Source organism: Ceratosolen solmsi, unplaced genomic scaffold (assembly GCF_000503995.2).
Source record: "Ceratosolen solmsi marchali unplaced genomic scaffold, CerSol_1.0 scaffold10, whole genome shotgun sequence".
In the NCBI taxonomy this organism is placed as follows: Eukaryota; Metazoa; Arthropoda; class Insecta; order Hymenoptera; family Agaonidae; genus Ceratosolen; species Ceratosolen solmsi.
The window spans coordinates 10192202-10218128 of record NW_011948412.1 but is presented as its reverse complement, the minus strand read 5'-3'; the positions used below and the strand labels follow the sequence as shown (position 1 = coordinate 10218128).

Here is a 25927-nt window from a genome sequence, read left to right as displayed (position 1 = left end):
CACACACACACACACACACACACACACACACACATATATGGAAAAGCTCATTTTTATGTTTCTATACATGTGAAATTTAAACAATTATTATATACACAAGAGATTTAAATTATATGTCGAAATCATTGAAATTATAATATAACATGCAAATAACATGTATGTAGAAATGCATAATTTATGTAAAAACTGAAAGGCGCTGATAGAAATATTAGTAATCGTGTTAATAAAAAGTGAACATAAACAAATACTTATATATAAAGATCTACATTCATACAAATATTTTCATAATTATAACAATATCATAATTACCGCAAAAAGCTATCAATATTGATTTTTTTTTAATATTATTGTTCGGTAATACATGTGAAATCTTCTGTACCGGTAGAGCAGTGTTCTGTATTGAGCATAGACTAGTATTTCGATATTTTCTCATTTTTTAATAATTATATATAATATATGTCAATTTGAAACTAATTCTAAATTTCAGAATTTTTGTCGTTATTTTGAAAAAATATAATTTTATTATTTTTAAATTATTTGATTTTACATTGTGAAATAAAAAATCGTTATATTAATTATAATATTTTATGGATAAAATAGTAAAATGTATTATTATATATGACTATATAAATTTAAATATTATTTATAGTAGAGTATAATGAAATCATATATCACGTATACTATGCGACGAACACAGAATTTTATACATGTTGACATTGAATAAAAAAGCAAAAAAGAAAAAATTATTTATATTGAAAAAATTATTTCCTACTGTTTGATCTTTCAATCTTTATTATCAATAACGTAATTACAATAAAAGTAATTTTGTTAGATTTAAATTTGTGTTAATTGGTAATTATTTGTCTAATAAATTCATATATTGAATAATGTAGAAAAATTAGATACAAAGGAAAACCTATGGATCTTTAATTTATGGTAGTAAAGTAATTTTTATATAACTCGTTTAATGGAAAAAAAAACTTTTTAAACTGTATCAGTAGAACAGAATAAAAGAATTTATTAAAATCATATGTATTTAAGTATCAGTTGTTCATTAAATTATGTATTGAAAGTGCTTATCGAAATTTTTCATCCTTCTCCATTGATTCCAAGATAACACATATAAATAATAGTACAAGCACAATTGTCAGATAACATGAATATGATTCCAAAATCCCGAATAAAAATAAAGCAACGGAAAAAAATAGATATTTACGATTTTTCGTACTGAGTTGATTTATAATTTGATTTTATATTGATATTCGATGTTCGGGACAACTTTAATATTATTCCCAAGTTGTTTTAACTAGCTCTAGAGATAATATAAATCCTATTGATTTTTTTTTTTTTTTTTTTTTTTTTTTTATATAGTTAGTTAGATTTTCTACCAAACTTTTCTTTCATGAATTAATGAAATTTAGGAGATTATTCCAACTCAAGTTTTTAATGCATTAGTTTATATTGATTTATAAAAGTACTATAATGATTTATAGAATTGAAAGCCAATATTTGTGAATAATATTAACACTATATGAATTTATGTTTAGAAAGATGTCGACATATAATATAATATAGAATATTAATAATAACGTTCCTACTCTAATATGATAATTTAAACGTATTTTAATGTTGATGAATGGTCTGCATTACATATGCGTAGATTTGATAGAAGTTAAATTCGATATTTGTTAAGTATAAGCCGCATTGCATTGAGTGAAAACTGTGTCGTTACTACCTTTATCTATACCCCTTTTTGTTTATTCTAAATATTGCTCTAAAATGAAGAAATAATATTTGTTACTACAATGAAATAATACACTTCGAGTTCCTACCAACCTTCTGCATCCTTACAATCTAAAAACAATCGCTAATAATTTCCCTACGTTCTTAATTTTTTCTTTCACATTATCGAATACCCAAGAATATAATTGCATATACGTATGTGTGCGGGATATCAGTGGACAGCGAATAAGCACAAGCCATTCACTGACAATGACTCACGTGTATTTGCTACCGAGCAACGTACTAACCTCCTGTTGAATGGTTATGCCTTTCTCACTCTCTATCTATCTATTTATCTATATATCGCTCACTCACTTACGTTACATATGTACTACAACTGCAAGTGCGCTTGGGCAATAAGAGTCGCGTTGGTGGCTTTTCAGTTCTGATCGAGTCGTTACCTTGGGAATACGATTTCTGATACTTTTTCCCGACGTTTGGTGAGTGCGTGAATGCGCGTAAACATAAGAAAACAGTGCACGCATCATTGATGATCATTTAAAATTATAAATATCGAAGGTGTGTTGAAATGGAAAAAGAAGTGTAAATTAATGATATTAATAGCTAAATCTGTAAAGTGAAAGTTTTTCTTAATCATATTCTGTTGGCTAAATTTATTATAGTTAAGGTACAAGGCCTCGGTGAATTAGAGCATATTAATTTAAAGATAATTTGACAATAACTCTAGAACTATGAGATATCCTGTGATATGTAATTTGCATCATAATTTTCAGTAATTATAAAATATTGAACATTTTCGTAAATAATAATTCTATATAATTTTTAATTATTTGTCTGATTATTTGAAAACATATAATGCTTTGAAATGTATTATATAAATTTATTTGTTTTATTAAGTATAAAAAATATGCTATAATGCATAAAAATATGATATATAAAATTCATAAAGTGTTGGTAGTCATTTATCAAGTTATATATATATATATCATCATAGAATAAATTATCATCATAGAATAAATAGAATAAATTAATGTTAAATCAATCAATATTATGTATATAAATTTTAATTACTGTTTTCATCAAACGTACAAATAATCCATATTTTCGAAAAATAAAATATTTTGATTAAATGCTCGCATATGATAAATGATTCACAGTTTTTTATGCATTGGGTAATTGAATCGTCATTTTTTTTTTTTTTTTTTTTTTTAAATTCATTCAATTAAATTGATTTTGATACTGTCTGTAATAATTATTTTATTTAGCCTGAATACTTTCAATATTTTAAGAATAATTAAACTAAGTAAATTGTTTGTAAAAATTATATGATAAAATTGTCCGTCAAGTACTTGTAACCATTGACTTCAATATCATATGATTTCATTTTTCGGAATAAACCTTAAAAGCTTTACTTTTATTGAATATAATAATATGAAAAATGTTGATTTAATTTATAAATATTTATCTTATGTATAATATCTATTTCATTTAAGTACTTTTAACAACATTTCGAATAAAGTAAATAGCAAATAAACCTCAAATCTCAAACTAAGTGTCAGATCGAAGAATAAAAGTTTTGCTAATGATCAGAAATCTTTATAATACAGTTTTTAGATACGTAGATGATTATTACTTCGACAATTAAAAATCTTTCACTCTCTCTCTCTCTCTCTCTCTCTCTCTCTCTCTCTCTCTCTCCCTCTATCTCTATTTCTCATAAAAACAGTCTTTCTCATACGTGAGATAACAAAAATTATAAATTCTAATAAATATCATTTGAATTTATAAGATGAGAACAAACGATATAGCATTGAATTTGCTATAAATTTTAACTTAAAAAAAGTTTTATTCACAGAATTAAAATACAATAGATTTTAATTGCATAAAAGATACTAGTTATTAAAATTTGTTTATTTTCAATTATTGTATAAAAGAATAATTCTTAAATCTAAAATGATGTTATACAATGATAATTATTAATATTTTATTCGTTACAATTGGTAAGAAAAATAATTTGCCTAATACTTAAATTTTCGATTTGTACAAATATCATAAATATTACGAACATTCATAATAATATTTATATTTTTATGTAAAATTTATGTTGTTCTTAAATAATTATCTTCAGATAGTTTTTCCTAACATTTAGATATAACATATATAACTTCACTTTTATATTTAAAATATCATTAAAGTTTAGTATTATTGTTAAGTATAAATACGTGAAATATAAGAAAGCATAGTAAAATTGAAAGCTTTGTTTTAGATAAAATTTGAACTATGCCACGCGAACAAAAAAGAGAAATAAGGTCATAAAAATGGCATAAGAATAGGATTAAACGAGAATGTTTTTGCATTTGTAGTTACATAACTCTTGCAAGTGTATAAAGCACAAAGGGGAGTGACGATATAAAAAAGACGCACTTACCGCATTCTGTATGATGTCGAGTCTCGCCTTCCTTTTTATCTTTTTTCAAGGGACAACGATGAAAGCCCCCGTGCGAATACCACGAAAACTACAATGTAAAAAGAGAAGAAATATACTAAAGTAGAGTAAGCGCAAAAAGAGGATTTTAGTGTTATTATCGCTGTGCTCTAGCCCTTTTGCAATGCAAGCGTGCTTTTAAGAAGGGCCGTTGGTAGGCTAAGAGTGAAAAGTTCCATAGATCCATCCACCTTTGTGATTATGCAAAATTACACTTTCAAAGTATTATAATCCGTTAAAATGGGAAATTGAAATTATTTTAAGCGCAAGTATCGTAACGGCTTTTATTATTATACTAATGCCACTGTATCAATAAATGCTTGGTTAGCTTCACATTCAAAGGCAGACCTTCATTCGTGAACATATATTGACCTTTTAAAATACAATGTTGTATTTTAGAAATGCTTAGAAAAAATTCAAACATAATAACAATATTGTAAATAAATATGAATAAATATAAAGAAATAGGAGAAAAGAAATTTATTCAAATATTATTTCAGGCTCTTTACTCTCTAACTATATGAAATACCTAGTCTCTTTAACTTAAGTCATAACAAATTTTTTTTTAAATACAATCGAATTATGTCTTATAATATATGTTTCAAATCACTTGAGGCAATTTGGCTTTTAAAAATCATCAATTAGAGTTTGCCCATTCGCCTTGTGTGCATCAGTCATCGTTTTCAGTGTACATGGCAATATTAATGCCAGTTAAAATGTTGCTAATTCAATAAATGATTCATAGGAATAACGAATTAGCAACGAGTATCTTTAAGAAAAACGACGTTTGTTTAATTACTAATCATAGGCTTAAATATTTTTCTCTTAATAGTTTATTAATTTCATGCCAGGAGTATTTAACTTATACCGATAGCTATAATTATCTATTATATTAGAGTTCCGATTCTTCTCCAAACAGCTAAATATTTTCATTTTAAATAAAAAAGAAAAAAACTTTAAAGTTTATTCAAATGATCAGAATGTGCCACAAAATGCTATTTAATTGTCAATAATTACTATTGCATACAGTAGTGCATATTTAGAATTTTAACATCTTATTTATTTGTATAGAGCTTTATTATTTATTTGAAACCGTGTACAGCGCTTAAATTATTTATGTTAAAATGCATAAACAACTTTGAGTATCGTAGAGCTTCGGAATCATTAATATTATAAATACATAAGCAATTGCATAGATTTATGGGAAAAAAAAAAAAAAAAAAATTTCCATTTTTGTATGATAACGAAAGTAGGAAAGTTACGATGATCGAAGCCTGTTTTTTTCTTCTTCTTTCTTTTATTTTCATTAGTTATATTATAAAATGGAAACTTTTGATATTCCATGAAAAGCCGTAATATATTAAATTCTTGATGAGCTTGTAGAATTTTCTCTTTCCTTTATTATTCTACATTCAAGTACAATAGTACATTAGTAACATCTTGTAACAGACAACAACTTGTAGTAGAACTACAAGAAAATATTTCACGGTGAAATGTATGCTTATTCATGAAATGTACTTACGAATCCTAATGAAATACTACATAAATGAATAGTCTAAATAATAAATAAACTAATTAACGTATACTCAACGTTGCGCATGTTTCTTATTTATATATTTTAATCGATGGAGCAATTATTGTTAATTGATTGCACTTGAATAGCTACTTTTCCATTCAGATATTAATGGTTTACAATGACACGTAGACACCTGTCATTTATTCTCAATCATCATTACATCTGACTTGAATAAAATTTTCCTTTAATTATTGGCTCTACCATTGTACTTTTTCATGTACTTATCGAAAATGCAAAAAAAAGTGTCGAATTAGTTTTGTTAAAGCGCCGAGCAGCAGCCAAGTGCTGGATTTTTAGTTTTTATGTTTTTTATTACGTTTTAAATCGTTCAAGCTCGTGCGTGCAGCTCTCGAGCTTTTGTTAGCCGATTAAAAAATCGGGCGGAGGCTCTTTACGAGCGGTCGTCGAGAGCCGCGATAAGTGCCCCGTGAAAATAAAGGGCCCCCAGCTTGGGTGAACCAAGTGAAAAAGCGTAGCCCGGTATAACGCGCGTACGCGCACCCACGACCTCCACGCTCCGTAAGAACCGAGTCGTAACGTAACAGGAGCGTATCGCAAGGTACGCGGGGGCGGTGACGGCGACGGGAGGCGGAGGTGGAGGGGGGGGTGTAGTGCCGGTAAGAGAGGAGCAGTGCTGCGACAGCGAATCTGGCATTCGTTTCTCCCAGGCGAGCGACGGACTCGCCCGTACCTATCGCGTTTCTCCTTCGTTGCAGGCGGGTATCGAGTACAACAGCACCGAGCGACAGCGCGCCAACTACGACGACGACGGCGGCGGCGGCGGCGGCGGCGGCGGCGGCGGCGGCGGCGGCGGCGGCGGCGGCGGCGGCGGCGGCGGCGGCGGCGGCGGCGGCGGCGGCGGCGGCGGCGGCGGCGGCGGCGGCGGCGGCGGCGGCGGCGGCGGCGGCGGCGGCGGCGGCGGCGGCGGCGGCGGCGGCGGCGGCGCGACGAAAAAGTAGCTGATACGAGAGGGAGAAGGCAGCGGCGACAGTGGCAGCGGTGGCGATGTCGGTGGCTGTGGCGGTAGCGGTGGCGGTAGCGGTGGCGGTGGCGGTAGCGGCGGCGGCGGCGGCGGCGGCGGCGGTGGCGGTGGCGGTGGCGGCGACAGTCGCAGCAACAGCAGCAGCAGCAGCAGCAGCAGCAGCAGCAGCAGCAGCAGCAGGGCGTTAGTCGGGCAAGATGGCCGAGGCTCGGTCGCGTATCCTTCATCTGCTCGCGGTCTTCCTGACCGCGGGTCTCGCCCAGGAGCCCGAGCAGCATCAACAGCAATCCCAGTCGGCCTCCAGCAGACCCTGGTACGAGAACAAGTTTTACAACGACAGGAGGTACGGCTACCAGCCGAGTTACCTCAATCCTTATTACAACAGGGAGCCCACCCGCGCGCCCGAGGATCGCTTTCATTTCGACGTGAGTTTTATACACCTTGTGCCCGTGGGTAGTCGATTGTCGAGATTTGCTACCAGTCAGTCTCCTGGGGCGTTTCGCGCGCTATTCCAAGCGTAGGCGTGTGTGTGACCGGAGTTTGGTATTTTCGTATTGACGCTGGCGCTCGAGATTTCGTAATACTCTGAAACTTTCTTTTGTGCCCGTTCGGTGTCTTTTCATTGCTTTTTAGTTGTAATTGGGTAACAACAGCCTTGTTTACATTTCGATTTGTTATTATTATGATGGGATGTGACTCTTTCTTTCTCATTAATAATAGTGTTTCGGATTGTTGTGAAAGGTATTTACGAGCGCTGGTTAACGAGTAATTTGAAATTATTTCCAGCGGTCTCGGACTTCCCCCTCCGCCCCCGCATCCCCACCCACCCCAGTCTATGTCGTTTGTGGCCAACTTTTCTGAATCTGTCCTTTGTTTTCATTACTTTTTGTTGGCACTACCTCTCTCGTCTCCTCCACTGTTTCTTATTAATTTCAAGCCCCCCATCTTTAAATATACCCCCTCATAATCATTTTGCCATCTTTCCTTCGTTTAGTTGCTTATTCATTATTATTGTATATGATGGGCCTAGAGTGGAGAACGGTGATGAATGGCTCATCGTGGCATTTTATAACGATAGATCTAATCACTAATGTAACCGCTGACGTTCTTAATAAATCTGCTTTGTTAAATGAATCACATTTATCTAATCAGAATTATTAAGTTTACACAATTTATTACTTCCCATTTTTTAAGATGGTATAACGAATCTCTAATTTCGACTACCGATCATTTTGTAATTTTGCTTTTCCATTTATTTATTTATTCAGCGATAAATTTACTTCAAACGTTAAGTAGGAAAAATCAAATTTAAGCACAACTCGACTCTGTGTTATTTCATCCAAGTTCGTACACTGTAATGAAGAAATTTTCTCAATTTTATTATCTATTTCTTTAATTATGTCTTTGATTTAAAAAAAGAAATACAATATTTATGAAGTAATACAAACTTTAGTCAACGCTAGCCAGTTACTTTTTAGTTTAATTGTGAATAAGCAATTCTTATTTATTAAAATCTACTAATTAAAATCGTTTAATACTATCTTTTTACATTTATGGTAGAAGAATACTGTAAATAATTTTCTCTTGAAAAAATTTTATATATAAAATAATAAAAAAAATTATAAAAATGCATAACATTTGTAGGTTACCGAAAGATCACCATTACCCGGAGTATTAGGAGGCTGGAGGTCAGATTTGCAGGGCAAAGAAAGACCCGACTCCAATAACCTTGAACGAGATGTCTTTGTATCGACTCATTATGGGTTAATACAGGGCTTTAAAACTTATCTTTACGATCATCCGGAAGCAAGACACAGGCCTTGGAGTCTTCCCGTTGAAAGAGTAACAGCCAATGTTAATGTATTTCTTGGTATTCCTTATGCCATGCCACCGGTAAAAGAGGGGAGATTCAAGCCGCCGAGAATACACAAGTATGATATAGCAATAATTACATTCTTATTTTAAAGCTTGCGTGTTGACAATAATGCATTTGCAAATGTTTGCATAATTAAAGTACTCGTGGTCTATTAAAATTATTTTACAAACTACAAGATAATGTTATTACGATTATTGAGATAAATTATGTTCAATTTTTAGAGGTTGGCATCTTATGCAAGCCGTCGATTGGGGACCAGCGTGTCCACAACCAAGTCAGTATACAGGCGCTACAAAAGGAGTACGAGATGTCAACGAAGATTGTTTATATTTAAATATTTTCAGTCCTAACGTAAGTTATTATTGTCTTACTGCCTAACTGCCAAAATTGACGAAGGCACAGCGCTGACTATAATATTTTAATAATGATAAATCAACATAAAATGCATTTTTTTTTATTTTTTTTTTCAGATTAACTCTGGACTAGCGAGTAAATATCCTGTCATGTTTTATCTTCACGGTGGAGAATTCATACACGGAGCGAGCAATCTATTTCCAGCTCATATATTATCTGGCTTTTACAATGTTATTGTGGTTACTGTAAATTATCGCTTAGGAGCTCTTGGTAATAGTTTTATAATTAAAAATTCAAATGTTAAAAATATCTATAGTTGTATTCAATGCAACTTGTATTTATAAATTAGGGTTCCTAAGTACCGGAGATGAGAACAGTCCTGGAAACTATGGAATTCTTGATCAAGCAATGGCTTTAAGATGGGTCTACGATAATATTAAATTCTTCAATGGAGATCCCGAAAGGATCACTTTATTTGGTCCAGGTGCGGGGGCTGCTAGCGCTGGTCTATTGATGGTTGCACCAAGGTACCAATAAAATTTATGACAAGACATCATTTATTTCATAATAAATATTAATTGATTAATATTGCAGTCTCCGCTTAACTTTTTAAGCGAAAACAATTTTAATTAACCAATACTTTAATTTTTGTACGCTAACGTACCTTAGGCAATAATTCATTTCTGATAATATAATTTCTAATAATAGTGAAACTGCTAAATTATTCAATAAATACTTATGATTTAATAATTATTTACAATTTTGAATTTATAAATATATCAGTCTAATCGAACATACATTATTTTATAGAACCCGAGACATGGTTGCAGGTGTTATAGCTCAATCAGGTTCAGCTTTGGCCGATTGGGCTTTAACAGTTGATAAATATCGTGCCCAGAATACATCTAGGGTCTACGCAGAGCTCCTTGGCTGTAGTATCGAGAGTAGCTGGAAACTAGTACAATGCTTAAAAGATTTTAGAAGTTTTTACGAATTAGGGAACGCCGAGCTTAAACCTCAAATTGGCATGTTTCCTTGGGCTCCCGTTCTAGATTTAAATTTCACTGTGCCAAGAGATTATTACGATTCCTGGAGTGCTTCTGATTGGCACTTTTTCACTGAAACGCCCGAGGATAGTATAAAAACACGAAAGTACAGACCCGATATAATGTACATGGCTGGAGTAACTACTCAAGAAGCGTCCTTTATTTTATGTAAATGCACAAAATACAATGCCAATAATATTCGCGTAGATAATAATGATTCCGGTAATATTAATAATAAAATATTACCGTTTTTCTTCTAGTTAATAACGCTACTTTAGCTAAAAGCGAATTTACGATAACACCCGAGATGTTCGATCAGAAAATTTGGGAATTAGTTTTACGTTATAATTATACATTGAATCCTTGGGGAGTGTACGAAGCTATTAAATATATGTATACTTATTGGCCAGATCCAAAGAATGTGACACACATTCGAGATGAGTACATAAACGTAAGTATTAAGCAATGTTTTATTAAATGATTAATTAATAATACAACAAGCATCGAATGATATGCTGTTTTATTTTATTGTACAGTTATTATCTGATTTTCATTATATTGCTCCACATGATAAAATCGCTAAGCTTCTAGTGGAAAGAAACGTACCTGTTTTCTTATATGTATTAAATACAACTATCGAGGCGTTGGATTTACCATTTTGGAGACGAGTGCCCCATGATATCGAGCATTTATTGTTGACTGGAGCTCCATTTATGGATATCGGTAAGCTTACAGTTGAAATAAGGAAATATTGATGTAAAAAGTTACCACTATGAAGCAGTGCCATTTTCTAATTACATTGATGCATTATTATCATTAAATTTTATAGAATTCTTTCCTGAAAAACTAAAATTAAAACGAGATATGTGGACAGATAACGATCGAAATATGAGCCACTTTTTTATGAAAGCATATTCAAATTTTGCAGCTATGGGGTAAATTTTCAATCGATATAATTTGAATACAAATGAATAGTGAATGAAAATAACTTAATTTTTTTTTTAACAATCAATAAATGTATTAACATTTTTCCTTTAGAAATCCAACACCTTCTCAAATTTTGGGATTACACTTTGACGTAGCGAAATTTGGTGAACTTAAATACCTAAATATTAATACGACCTACAATAGTTCAATTTTGTATAATTATCGACAAACCGAAAGTGCTTTCTGGTCACAATATTTACCCACAGTCATTGGTCGTTTAGTGCCAACGTATCCTCCAGTAACGGAAGTAAGCTTTATTGTAATATTCTTATTATTTATAGTTTATTTGAATTCTCGTTAAATGTTGGCAATAAATTAATCGCAAATGAATTTAAATATAAAAATTTGACAAAACTATAAACATACCGAATTGAAACTATTAATGTTTTAAAATGTTTTTTTTTTTTTGTAAAGCAACGTAATATTATCTATATATATTTTATTTGCTATCTTTTTTTTTCCAATTTCATATAATACCATTACTTTTTTCTATATTAAAATTTATTTAATTAATTAAAATTTATAACTTCTAAATTACTTTTAAATTAATTTGTTAATTTGTTAAATTAGTTTGTTTCAATATTTTTAATTATTTAAGTATCATTTTTTTTTTCTTTTTTTTTCTTTAATAGTATTGGTGGGAACCGAAACAACCACTTCAAATAGCATTTTGGTCCATGTCAACGGCGTGTCTTTTGTTAATTGTCATATCAGCAGTGTGTTGTATGCTTTGGCGGAATGCCAAAAGGTAAGCAAAAGGTAAACAGAACCAAATTCATGTGACTACGCCTGACTGAAAAGCCAATAGTATTGGTTAGTGCACGTGAGCACAGGTTCTGGTTTATTAACAAACATAAAATACATATAAAAATAATTAATTTGTAAATATTTGAAAAAAATTTAGATAAATTTATCATGTAAATTTTAATTATCGCTTGGTTACTAACACTTGCAAATAATAATTTCTATTTGCCATTTTCTTAGTAAATCGGAAGCCGCAATAAAATATGCAGGTAAAATTTTATAAATCATTCATGGATTACTACAGCACTCTTTTATTCTATTATATACATTGTTTATATATATATATATATAAAAAAAAAAAAAAAAAAAACAAACAAACAAACAAACACACACGCACCCAATTTAATGAAAAGTAGGACAGTTTTGTTATTTTTTTTATTATTTTCAATGCTTTTTCAACAATTAAGAGCACACTGCACTAGTGTCTATAATGCACTTAAAAAAATTTTTTACACGTTAGATTTTATTTTCTTATTTGCTTATTATTCCGTTACGAAATGTGACAATTGAAAGTATGAAACGTATGAAAAAGTAAATTTCTTAAAAACAATCTCAATTATATATGTTTTATGACATAGTGTACATATGTGTATACATTTCATAAAATGTCTGTATGCAAAAAAGGAAATTTATTAATATTATTTAGTATAAATATGGTTCCATATTGTATTACATTGATGTTAAGATTGCATTCGAGTAAGTACAAAGTTTTTGTTTAAAGGAGGCTCATTATCATTAATTTATTAATAAATTAGCAAGTATAAAGTTTATAATCGAAATACTTTTTAATATTATATATATTGAGAACACACGAGAAAAATATTCTATCTTTGGATTTATTCAATAATTCTATAAATAATTATATTAAAATTCTATCAATTCTTACATATTTAAAGTCGAAATAACCAAATGATTATAATGACTCTAATATTAGAGTTAAGAAATTTACTATTTCGGGCGAGGCATAAAAATTGATGGATTCAAATTCTTAGAAAAGATCCTAAACATTTATTTCTAATAATGTCGTCTACTTATTGAAGTTGTACATACTTAATGACTAAGCTATTGACTTAATTGATAGGATCGTTCGTACAAAGATGACTATTAGCAAATACTAAAATCAACAATATAAACAGAAACTTGACATATAATCCTATGCACAATGAATATATTAAAGTTATTTAAAATACTTAAAATATTTGGTATTATAAATAGCAACCTTGTACAACAGCTAAGATCTAATTATGTTTATCAAATGTTAGAGTTAACGAGAACGAAAGACTCTGGCGTTACAACTAACGTATTAAGTAAAATCCACCAGTCGATCCAAAACAATAAGAAATCATATGCCGTGTGTCTCTGTGTCCCAATAGGCAGTCGGATCACTACTATAGCGGAGACATATTGATGGTGCGAGAAGACGAGCCCTCGGAAGGAATCGATAATTTAATGCGCGCCTCGAAGGAAAATGTATACGAGTACCGTGATACTCCACCGATGCGGCCTCGTATGGCCAGGGGTCACCACCACAATCAGCACGACATTAAGCTCCAGGAGCGGCTCGCTCAGAACCGTAAATTTAGCTCGACGCCGTCGCTGCGCAGCAACTCTAACAATTCGCTCAAGGATGCGCGAGCCGAGGCCTTCGTCACGAGCTCACCAAACGGGCAGCCGAGGTCGATCGACAGGGCGCCGAGCCAGGGCAGCCTGCCCAAAAGCAGGAGCAAGACTCATCTCGTCCAAGGTGTGCCACAAACAGCAGTCTGATCTCGTTGAGCTCTTCGTTTATCTTTACTTTCATCACATTCCATTGCTGCCTTCCGCGTCCAGCTTTCGCGTTGGAAGGCGCACTTGACATTTCGTAAATCGAAACTAGGTGCCGCGCGAGCACCTAGTCGCGAGCAAGGATTATTTTAATATCCCATTTAAGTGGTATTTTACGAGTGTGAGATCTCGTTCTGGCAGCTTTAATTTTCCTCCCTTTTTCATGAGTGGATATTAATTAATTTGAATGAATAATCAGGGATCAGTATAGCACCAGTTTTTTTATTTATGACTGGCATCTAACTTTGATTAAGTTAGTTTATGGCATTAATGTTTCATTTTATTCGTTCGATTTATAGATCCGATTAGGAAAACTTACGGTATAATGAGTTTTTTAAGTTAAGTAAAATAAATACAGGCAAAAGTAAAGACGATAAAAATCGATAAAATTAAGAAAATTTTATCATTTAGCGTTTAATATTTTACTTTAATGAAGATGTATTATGATTTTAAATGTCTAATTACTCTAGCAGAGTAATGATTTATATACGTCATTGAGATAAAATCTCGTTGTTATTAAGTAAATGTACCGCGTGATCAACGAATGTGACTACTTTGCGCTATAAGCCTGGTTTATCCAATAAGACCTTAATTTTTATAAAATTAAGTAGTTTCGTAGTACGATGCTTAGCAATTAAATCGATTTTGTTTTACAATTGTAAATTGTCATTAAAACAAAATCCATTAATTAATTAATTAATTAATTAATTCCTAGTTCATTCGTTATTTTTTTTCTTAGTATTATTAATATAGAGTACATAAATATTTGTTCACAAGCTTATAATGTCTTATAATAATTTTATACTTTTACTATAAAGCATAAAAGACTTTTATCATCTTTAGTCTCTTCTAGCCTTTAAAATCATTAATTAATACTATTGTAAAACAAATAATTATTCCTTTTCAAAAAATGATTATAATTTTTCGTTCTTCATCAAACAATTTATCTAAAATACTAAAAAAAACTTAATCAATTGGTACTTCTCTCAGCTTATTAATTAATTAGGTTGTTAATAAAAATAAAACTAGATAGACTGGTAATATTGTGAATAAATAAAGAGAATCTGCTACTATATTAGTATGTATAATGAAGTGCTAACGAGCTATGAATCCAACGACTAACTTATCAATCCAAGTACAATTTTTTTTTTTTTTTTTTTTTTTTTTTTTTTTTTTTTGTAAAGTAATAGAAAACATGATTACCATTTTGTTGGCTGTCGAGTCATATTTACATTACAGTAGAAGTATAAAGAACGATTTATTTTTCAAACATAATTAAACTTTTCTATTATTTTTTGTTGTCATTTAATATACCTCGTTAAGATTTAACGATAAAAAGAAAAGGGAAATATTAACAAAGTCGTGTACGTTCTGTACATATTTATAGTCGGGTTGAATGACTAACTATAACTTGGCATGAAATGTTAGTTTACAATAATATTTTTAATAAGGATACGAATGCTAGATCCGTACATATATTTTACACACACACACACACACACACACACACACACACACACAAAAAATATTGCCTTTTTATAATAATATTAAAAAATAATCATTATACAATGACGATTAAAGTTGATATCACAATACTATTATGATATCATAATTTTATGAGCCATTCTCATTTACGTAATTATAAGACAATTATATCCGTCCAATAAATTTATATAAATTTTGTATAGTTTATATATATATATTTTTTTTTTACTCTGTATTATATAAAATTATCGATGCTATTATTAATGATAAGTCCTTGCGTAGTCATAATAATCTGCTTTGTTTTGCTTTTATTATAAAATTACATTTGTAAATTATATTTTAAGCATGAAAGATGTATGTACAAGAATATTGTCAGTTTATACTTCAAGAGATCTATAGGAAATTGACATTAAAATATTTTGCAATTTAATTACAGATATTAAATGAAAAAATAAACTATAATTTTATATGAGTCAATTAAAAATTTATGCAAACATTAAATTATCGCTTACTACTTTTATTCCTCGAGTGGGGTTATCTATATATTCTATGATTTTAATTAATAAATCATAAGTTTTTTTAATAATAATGAAGAAAAAAAAATAGTTGAAATTATTTTTCCATAGCTATTCCTATGAAAATTGAAAATGTATGTTCTACGTAATAATTGTTGTATAAAAATTCTATATTATAAGCGATATTCTTTACGTTGTATTTAAAAGCTCGAGGTTTACATATTCATGTAGAGTTTTTTTTTCTTCTGTTACATTTTTTCATTGTAAATAACTTTATTATATTTCTTATTCATACTATATTAATGAAAAAAAAAATAATAATAATAAATAAATAAATAGAAAAAAAAAACCAATAATAATTGTGAACAAAAGTACAAGGACAAATTTTTAAAACACGTCATTTTAATGTCTTTTTTCCAAGTTACTCTTACCATGAATGCTTAAAAATTTTATACTTGTTACCACTGCCAGCATTGTGTCATTTGCATAACACATTAGTGATCTCTGTAAATCAAAGCTAGATAATTTAAGCCAATAAATAATCTATTCACTGAATGAAATATTTCGAAATATTGTAAAACATACGATTTCACGCAGTTTTGTGACGTACATTTTTTTTTTTATTTGTACCGCCGAACAAAGTACGTTTCAAATTTCAAATGGTATTTTTGATACTTAATGAACGTATTGGCGTAACGTATTACGTTACTATTGTTAATTTTATTCTGTACATCAAACATTCCAATATATTGTTCTAAATAATAAAGATTTCTTACAGAATGTAGGACAAGCGCACGACCGAGAATGCGGTAAATAATAGAAAAATAAATTGTTATTGTCATTCGGATGCCGAAATAACAGCACAAATAACATTGATTAACTTCGAAAGTGTACCTATTTTTTATTGTATGTAAGTGCAGAATATAACAAGCAAGAAAGCACGTGAATATATTTTATATGAGAGATGCAACAGTTGAATTTTCCATTACCCATTACACCTTCCCTTATACTATATTAAAAATCTCAATTATGTCACTTGAAGTTAGTAAGTGAATATTGAATTTAATAATTTTAACAATTTCATGTTTATTTACCGAAAGGTTAAAAGTCAAATTAATAATCTAACCTAAATAGTAGAATTAAAGCTTAATCAGGATCTACATGATCAATACTAACTTGACGGTATAATAAATTTTATATAAATCAATGTATTTTGTGGTTTTGTTTACCCGATAAATTCAACGTAAATCCACGGAAATTTATGATCTTTAAGTACTATATTATTACGAATATTTCCATAATATAATAATAAAGAAAATAAAAGCTATTGGATAAATTCAGACGGGAAAAAGATTGTATTGAAATTGATAAATTTTTTTTCTCCAGACATTCGCTGCTACTATTTGACAATACATAATGTTGAATTATAAATATTTTATAGAACGGGTTGTCAGTGATTTTGAAGTTATAAACTATGAGTGGATTCAATAGTATTTTAAAAATATTAGAAAATTAATTTTTAAACGTTTACTATAATAATAAATCAAATTGTATAATCAATTTAAAAAGGAAAGCGAAATAATTTTCAAAATTCACGTATAGTTTAAAATTATACTGTAAAAGCTCGTGCAAGTTCATTTTAGGAATGCATATCCGGGGGTCAAGAAAGGGAAGATCGAAACTTGGAGGCGCAGTCGAGCTTCGAGCCACTGAGCCTCGAGGTGAACTATCCGGATACGGCGATTCTCCTGCTCAGAAGTCCCGAGAAGCCCATCCTATTAGCAGCTGCAGCCTCTCTTTCTCGATTCGCCGAGAAGGCCAAGGGCAATCTCGAGGCCCTCTTCGATCTCAACGTCGTCGAGAACATCCTCACCATGATCGACCACGACGATCTATATACTCGCAGGTCTCACATCACACGTAACGAGCCTGTTTTGAAACTTTGCATGCATTTATCATTAGAAGCGCAAAGCTCAGTGTAATTTCTTTGTGAATTCTTCTATTTCTCTAACGCGCCCATACGCATCATTCACATGTAAGTTGCAAATGGAATCTCTCAGCTTGCAATTAAATATTGCGAACATATAATATGTAACTTGATATAAGCACATAATAATAGTTAGTGTTAAAATTTCTTTAAATTTCTATTATCATGAATAATATTGATTACAATTCCTTAAATATATATAACTGGCAAAGGGCTTAGAAGATCATTTGCGTAAGTCAGTTTCAGATTCGTTGAAAATTCTTGTTTTCGGCATTTAGATGTAAAAGATGATTAAAATTTGTTCTTATGCTGGCTGATAAAAAAGCAGCTATAAAAAAAAAACAAACAAAAAAAAAAAATAATACAAATAATAAAATGTTAAAAATGCTGAAAAATAGTCTTGAAGAATTCATAGAATTAATTACTTACGGATATCCTTATCGCGACGTTATATTATTGCGTGGGTATTCAAGTTTCGTAAATTTTGCAGATTTGCATTGAAACTCTTAGCTCTGATGTCAGCTGTGCAAAATGTTCAAATTCACCTATTGAAAACAGATTTTTACATAATGCTTTTCACTAAGATGCTTACGAACGAACAAGATACATTTTTACAAGAATTTTCGTCTCGTATACTTGCCGAATTGTCGGCTATTCCTTCAGGCGCCGATACAATTTTAAATAAATTTCCCGATGTCAGTTATTTATTCGAAAAATTAAAAGTCACCGACCCTGATGTAAAGAAAAATTGTATCGAAATTCTAAACAATTTACTCAAGGATTTAAATGGTTTCAATGTCGTGAGTGAATCAAAGGTTTGCATTTTATGATTTTATGATGATACACACACACACACACACACACAATGATATTATTATATAAATTAGAAAATAATTTCCACATATATAATTTAGCATAGATCATTGTTTCTTGAATCAAAATTTTCTAACGAAACTTAAAATATATTTATTATATCTATATATATATCATAAAAATACGTTGTTTTTTTTTTGTTTATAAATTTAGATAATACCGAATTGTAATTAAATATTAAATAATTTATTTGAAGTTTTTCAACAAATATTGTTGTTTATTTTACAACAAGTTTATTTGTCCTTGTAGTAGACATTATTTTGATTGTTTAATTTTATTCTCACTTTTGTCAACGATATGAATATTGTAGAAAATTATTAATTTGTACCGTACAATGTTAAAAATATTAATTTAAAGTTGAACAATTGATACATTTTTTAAGATCGAAACAAATGCGCAATAAATTTTTAAAAATGCCCGTAACTTGAAAAAAAAAATTATATATTGTGCATTATTAATATTATTTATTATTATCTTCCATACAGATATAATAATTAGCTGAATTATAAATACATTCGTTGCATTATTATTTTCATAGTAATATTGCAACTTTTAAACCAAAGACATAATTAATCCGTTCGAATTGCAGGACTTCAATTTTGCAGTTATTTATGAATTATTTAATGAACCTTATACAGTTATACAGCAGCTCGCCCTTAATGTTATCGAGTATCTTTTAATTCATAATACGGACGACGGTATTCATGAAAAATTTCGAGCATCTCGAGGAGTACAATCTCTGGTTGAAATTTTGAATGTGAGAATAATTAAAATAATACTTTTATAGATATAAAAATGATTTTACATGATAATACTGAATGTCGTATTTCAAACATTGAGGAATAATTATTTAGAAATAAATCTTCCGTACAAATACAAAAATTTTTGGGCTAAAAATTAATTTGAAAAGATCTTTTGCACCAATCATAATTTTATCTAAAATAGTATATTAAAATAATATTGTTTTTCAGTTTCTCATTCTAATTCAGTTCGTATTGTTAATATTGTAGAATATGTTATGCTAATGACTCATTAATCTTTGTTGTAAAACTTATTATGATGAAAATTTAACCAATTGCAATATTGGCTTAAAAAATTACATTATAATAATTAATTATTTTTAAATTCATCTTGATATTTTAGTTTGAATAGATAAACATTTTTTAATTCAATTTTGTTTTTTGTAATGAAAAGAGATATTCTTCAAATTTCACAAATTTTATAAAATTTTCTATAATTACAAATTGTATAAAACCTAAAATATCGATATTTTTATTTTATTGCAACCATCTTGTAGACGTAATAATTATAAATCCATATTTATTTCATTAGCACGAGGATTGGAATGACTTATATTATAAAGTCCTTCATATTTTAAAACTGGCTTGTTACAATGTAAAAACAGTCGAGTTTATAATTAAAACCGATGCAGTGAGACAATTATTCAATCTCATGGAAAATACGAAAAATGACCAACTGAAATTTTTAACATTACACGTCCTAGTTGGGTTGACAGTAACTATAAATGGCAAAAAAGTATGGAAATAATTTACTTTATAATTATGTAGTTTTGCTTTTGTGTAAACTCATGCATGACATATAAACGAATTTAAAATTACTTTCATATATATATATATATATATATATATATATATATATATTATTAATAATATGAGATATTTCGAAATCATTAAATTCATTTTAAATTATTCTAATTTATTTATTCCGTATTGTTCAATAAATCCGGTGTATGTAAATTATTATATAGCCATTAAGGTTTGATTTCTTAAGCGGTTATCTATGAAAATTGCAGCTAATGAACTCTTATGGATTGGTTCAGTATATGTTGGAATATTTAGAAACTTATAATGAACCGCACGTACGAGCTATAATTTGTGAAGGTTTGGGCTATATGACACAATATGGTCCATCCGTCGATGAAATATTACGAAATAATCCCGTCAATTATATATTAAGTAATTATCGTGATTGCAATATTTTTTATGTGTGCAATCATAAATATGCAATTGAAAATTGATAATACTTTACAGAGTTATTGAATGACGACGAGGCTCAGTGGCTCGAAAGACAGGCGGCTGCCTTTGCGCTAAAAGAATTGTTTCTTTCGGATCTTCAGAATTGCATTAATTTTTTGGAAATCAACGGTCATGTATGAAAAGTTATTTTAATCAGCTTCAGGTTTTTTTTTTTTTTTGTTCGGGGCATTTAATTAACAAACAAAAATAAAAGGAAAATTAACTATAAGATATTGTTAACGTACCTCGGTGACAAAAAAAAAAAAGAAAAAAAAAATCGTTTTTGTCGAAAGACAAGATGTTTTCTTTTTAAACACAAATTACGAAATATTAGAATAATATAAATAAGCGTGTACCGTCGATGCTAAAGTTGGCTAACTAAATTAATTGAAATCGAAAATTTATAGGAACATTTGATACGTCTTATTCAGCAACCAACGAATAATTTACCTTCGGAAACTCAAGTTACTATACTACAGATTATATCGGCAATTGCAGATTATTCTTCACTAGCCGAAGATTTGATCAGCATCGATCTTTTCAATGCACTCTCATCTATTCTAGAGGTAGAGCTTTATTTAATTAATCGTGATATTGCAATACATTAACATTGACCTTTCGTTTATTATTCTATTTTATATATAAAAAAGAATAAGTATATGACTAACGTTTTTATTTTTAATTAAATGGTTTCGTTTCCTTGTTTTTATGTATCAAATAGCATGGCTATATGTTTCATAGACCATCTAAATGAATAAATTATGTATAATTATTATCGTAAGATTTTATGAAAGGTGAAGATAAAATAGGCTATTGACGTCGTTTAAAATCAAATAGGATTATTAGGATGGTAAACTCTTGCTAAAGTTTACAATTTTATTAAATCTAAGCATTCAAAGAAAGTATGTAAATTATATGCATTACTGATTAAAATATTATCATAGATATTTGAATTCAATTTAATTGATTGCATTCAACAATTTGAATAAAAGTTCAAATAAGAGGCTTAAATTACTAAATGTAAATTTAAAAATTACATAGATTATATTATATTTTTGCTTTAGTCCTTGTAACGCTTTGACACAGAATACGAATTAATATATATTATAAAAAAAAATTAGAATACTTATTGGAGCATAAGTGAAAAAGACTTAATTATTTGTAAATTTCTGATGTATAAAATGAATACAAATTTAATATGAAAAAGTTCGATCAAAGAGCTTTAATGTTAGATACAGATATAATGTTTACTATTACTGATATAAAAATAATTGGAAATAAGCTTTATTAATCAAAACTCTGTTAATTATTGTTTGTTTTCCTGGCATCGTGGTTTTTCTCACCAGCTTTTCGTGACCATAAAACCATATGAGACTAACGAATTCAATGATTGCAAATACACTTGTTCAAGCGTGAAAATGGTGCGTCGGATGAGATGAAAATCGCCTGCTGCAACGTCCTAGCCAGATTCCCCATTAATGAGGCGGCGAGGAAAGTTTTCGTATATGTTGGCACCCTGAAGAAGATGTACCAGTTGATAACGGATGTGGAGTCGGTGCCAGTGCGAAACGCCGCAACGGAGCTTGTGCTTTTACTTTGCGCGGATCCTCTTCTCGCCACTTTGTGCATGCAACAGGGATATCTCGAATAGTAAGGAGATTAAGCTATTATTTTGTGATCCTTGTGGCGAGATAAAATAAACGTGAGTTTACTTTCGATCGCGAATTTAATTGCGAACGACCGTATTATTAAGCGTCATTGCTGGACGAAAGGATGGTATTTTTATTTAAAAGTAAGTCTGCAGACACGAAGGATATTTTGAATTACTTAGTTGCTTGGTACAGTTTGCAATTGCGAGTGTATTAAATTTCTTTGCGTATGTGTTGGGTGACGTTTATGAAAATTCATCGGATCTAAAAGAGCTTTTAAGCTGCAGGTTATTTTATTCAATCGTATCCGGATACATTAATGCATACATATATTGCTTTTAATTCCATTTGGTTGAATAATGAAATTTCAATTTGCCTAATGAAAATTTTAGCTAGCTGGTATAAAAATATTTTACCAACAATTTTTCGAGAATACCATAATAACTATTTTCTGAATTATTGAACTTGTTGCATAAATATTTCGCATCTTACATTAAGCTTTTACATAAGCTTTAAAAGTTTTTAAATGTACATTCATTTATGAATATTAAGAGAAGGCAAAGAAAACAAGATCTCACTTGAAATCAACATAGATTTTCGTTTTCATGAATGAAAAAAAAACAATAAAAAAAAAAAAAAAAAATCTTTTGGCCTTAAATTCATTCAATACAAATAATTTTGCACAAAATTACATTAGGAATAGCTCACTAACTGATATTAAGGAGATCGCAGCTTCTGAATATTTCTCATCACAGATGAAATTTCACTTTTAAAGATTACTACAATATAAAGTATATTTCAAATTAAAATGCATTTCTGGTACGCAATTGTCATACTCAAAAGTTTACATGAATATTTATCACATTGTCTAGCATGTTGAATAATAGAGGCGCGTCACGATTTATCTCCACCTGGGATCTTTGTATTGAAGCGCTCTTCAGTGGAGATTTGTCAATGAAATTTGCGTATATGGGACAACTTTCTCTACACGACCTTACGGAAGATGGATTTTACGCGATGCGACGTAGCTTTTGTCCGTAAGTATCATCGCTCACTCAGCTTCTTATTATTCTCCTCCTTCCCCCTCCTACCCATCATTATCTACATTCGTCACTCTTCCTTTAACTTCATCCTACTTAAAGCTTTAGATTTAATGCACAATGTTTAATTGGGTGGGGGGGATACATTTCGCAGCATTTCATCGATGTACGATAGTTATAATGAAAATTTAAATAATAAATTAAGATTATTTGATTACTATATATATATATTGGATATTGATAATATAATAATTGTAAATGTTAATTAATCATTAATAGCTATTAATCTAAAGCGATTTAAAAAAAAAAAAAAAAAAAAACTAATAGAATCTCACCAGTTGCACATAAATTATCGCGCAAAATTAATCAATTAATATCGTCAATAAAAACAGGAATTAATTAATATTTTGCACTCGACACACCTTTTCATCGGTTCGATTAATCTCAATATACATTTTATAGAATTTTACGTTTTATTACAAAACTTATTACGAAATTTAACATTTGTCTTAATTATAATAAAACTACTTGATTTGAAAGTTAATCCTCATTGCGTAATACCATTCAAAACGTTGCTAATGCCACGTACAAACAAAGCTTTCTCAACTCTAATCAGCAACTTTTCCTCGCTGACGATCAAAGAGAAAAAGAATATCTCTTCCGAGATTCGATCGACTCAAGCTATCTAATCAAGTGTGTAGAGCTAAGACTAAATAGTAGGAAAAGGCAATGTAAAGAGACTGCCGATGGAAAAGTCGATGAAACAAACTTACGTCGCCCCATCGAACGATTTCTTCCCTTGCGCCTCACTCCTTTACAGCTTCCCAGTACTTCAGGAGCTCTTCCGGCTTAAGATGTGCCCACTGGAGCCCATCTACGTGGTTAATTTTGCCGAACTTCAAACTACCGAAAACTTAGACTACAATGAAAGCAAACTACTGGTCTTCGAAGGTTAGTGCGCGCTTGTAAGTACGTTAAATAAGTTGACAGTCGGGCAATATGTCGAGCGAAGTGATATTTATTGCACATTGTAACAATACATTTACCGTTCTATTGTTAAGTATTGTAAATAGCGTTATAAAATCTTACCGAGAGGAAGACACTTTTAGCTGCGATATTCGCTTTTGATAAAGCATCCAGTCAGCAGTGTTACACCTTTTACGTGCTTCGTAGTTTGTGAAAGGAAATTTTATAGAGCTACGTGTTTTTCGTACTGCAATTTTGTTTAACAAACATTAATGATAGATGGTTATATTAAATTTTATAATTCTAATAATTTATCTGTCAATTTATAAAATACCAATAATAACTAATAGGTTAATAAAACACAATATATATATATTGGCAATGACAGGTGACGTTTTTTCAAGCAATACAAGATATATTAAATATTATTGTACTTATATAATAAATTTTAGTTAAGAATAGATAATCGTAAACGTAATTTATAAAAAAAAATATTGGATTTTTTTTAATTTTTAAGTTCTTTCTTCGTAAAGTGTGAAAGTATTGTGACAAATTGTATAATAGGCTAATTACTAAAATTTAATCCAATTTAATTTGACGATAATGAGCTTACATAATAATTAGAAATATTATAAAGTCTTTAAAGTGGTAAAGAACAATCTATCCCGTTTGCTCCGTAATTCTTATAACGAAATGCACCGAAGAGAAAGTAGTTGGTCATGTTTATGCACGTAATTCTACAGAAGCAAGGGATGTAATGAGACGCGAGAGTTTAAAAAATGGAAGAAATGCGTCGGAATCCACGATAAATGCTTGGCTCGAGCTCAAATTTGGCAGAGTGCAGGTCGACTACGACTTAATCACTTACCTCAAGATATTCAAGGCGGAGCTGGAGGCTGCCGAAGCAGAAGATAAGGGCCCGTAAGTATATGTGCTCGGCATCTTTCTAACAACTTTCTAAGGCTTAAATAGTCGACTATGTAATTGGTATTATTGGTTTTTAATTAGCAGGCATATCGATGTCCTCGCCATGAAATTCACATGCTACCTAATTTTATTTTCAACCCAACTATCTCTAAATATTACAACTATTTCAAAAGTTTAAAGCGCTCGCGAATGCCGCTGCATTGTTATCAAGGATCTTACTTCAGCAACTATCATAAAATAAGTTAAAAAAAATTCAATTAAATTGTTTCTGAGTTTCAGTTTACAAATATTTTATTGGAGTTGAATACAAAAAATATATATATATATATATATATATATTACGGCAACTCGATAGGCACCCGTTATTTTATAAATACAAAAAAGAAAGTATTTCTTACTCGATAAATTGTTTTATTTGAACCAACTGGAATGAACAAATATTTCAACTGTAAGTAAATTGTTTCACTCGATCGTTAGATGCAAGTAAAATCTTTCACGTAGAGTTTTCATAAATACATGTTACCTAGTTTTTTTTAGTGCACTTTTTAATCAGACGGTTTCCTGCAATGTCACACTCATGTTTCACTAAGGATAAACGACAAAAATACAACGTATTTTTTGTTTTTTCATCTAATTAAAAAAAAAACATTTATTTAATGCATAATTTTAATTTGATTTTAACACACTCCATATGATAGCAATAAATTATATTATATACACTTTATGTTATATGAAAATAAATACTACGCATAAAAGGATTTGAAATGTATTT

At 30.2% G+C, this 25927-nt stretch overlaps 2 protein-coding genes across 2 annotated transcripts in view; both read left to right on the top strand.

The window, feature by feature from the left end:
• Window positions 1–6965: 6965 nt before the first annotated feature.
• On the top strand, window positions 6966–13671 carry Gli (carboxyl ester lipase-like protein Gli). The gene is made up of 12 exons (XM_011495911.1): window positions 6966–7211; window positions 8431–8717; window positions 8884–9013; window positions 9133–9286; window positions 9366–9543; window positions 9827–10230; window positions 10323–10513; window positions 10599–10785; window positions 10892–10997; window positions 11101–11296; window positions 11682–11797; window positions 13227–13671. The coding sequence occupies exons 1-12, from the start codon at window positions 6984–6986 to the stop codon at window positions 13618–13620; spliced, it is 2571 nt and encodes an 856-aa protein (XP_011494213.1). The 5' UTR covers window positions 6966–6983; the 3' UTR covers window positions 13621–13671.
• A 3113-nt stretch (window positions 13672–16784) lies between these two features.
• The window catches only part of LOC105364905 (armadillo repeat-containing protein 3), an 11963-nt gene continuing 2820 nt past the window's right edge, over window positions 16785–25927 (top strand). The window contains exons 1-12 of the mRNA XM_011502937.1: window positions 16785–16859; window positions 17321–17583; window positions 18155–18479; window positions 19127–19294; window positions 19870–20073; window positions 20351–20513; window positions 20589–20707; window positions 20981–21139; window positions 21985–22223; window positions 23095–23259; window positions 24083–24213; window positions 24933–25149. Coding sequence (XP_011501239.1) covers window positions 16839–16859; window positions 17321–17583; window positions 18155–18479; window positions 19127–19294; window positions 19870–20073; window positions 20351–20513; window positions 20589–20707; window positions 20981–21139; window positions 21985–22223; window positions 23095–23259; window positions 24083–24213; window positions 24933–25149 — 2174 coding nt within the window. The 5' untranslated portion in view covers window positions 16785–16838. The remainder of the gene's footprint in view (window positions 16860–17320; window positions 17584–18154; window positions 18480–19126; window positions 19295–19869; window positions 20074–20350; window positions 20514–20588; window positions 20708–20980; window positions 21140–21984; window positions 22224–23094; window positions 23260–24082; window positions 24214–24932; window positions 25150–25927) is intronic.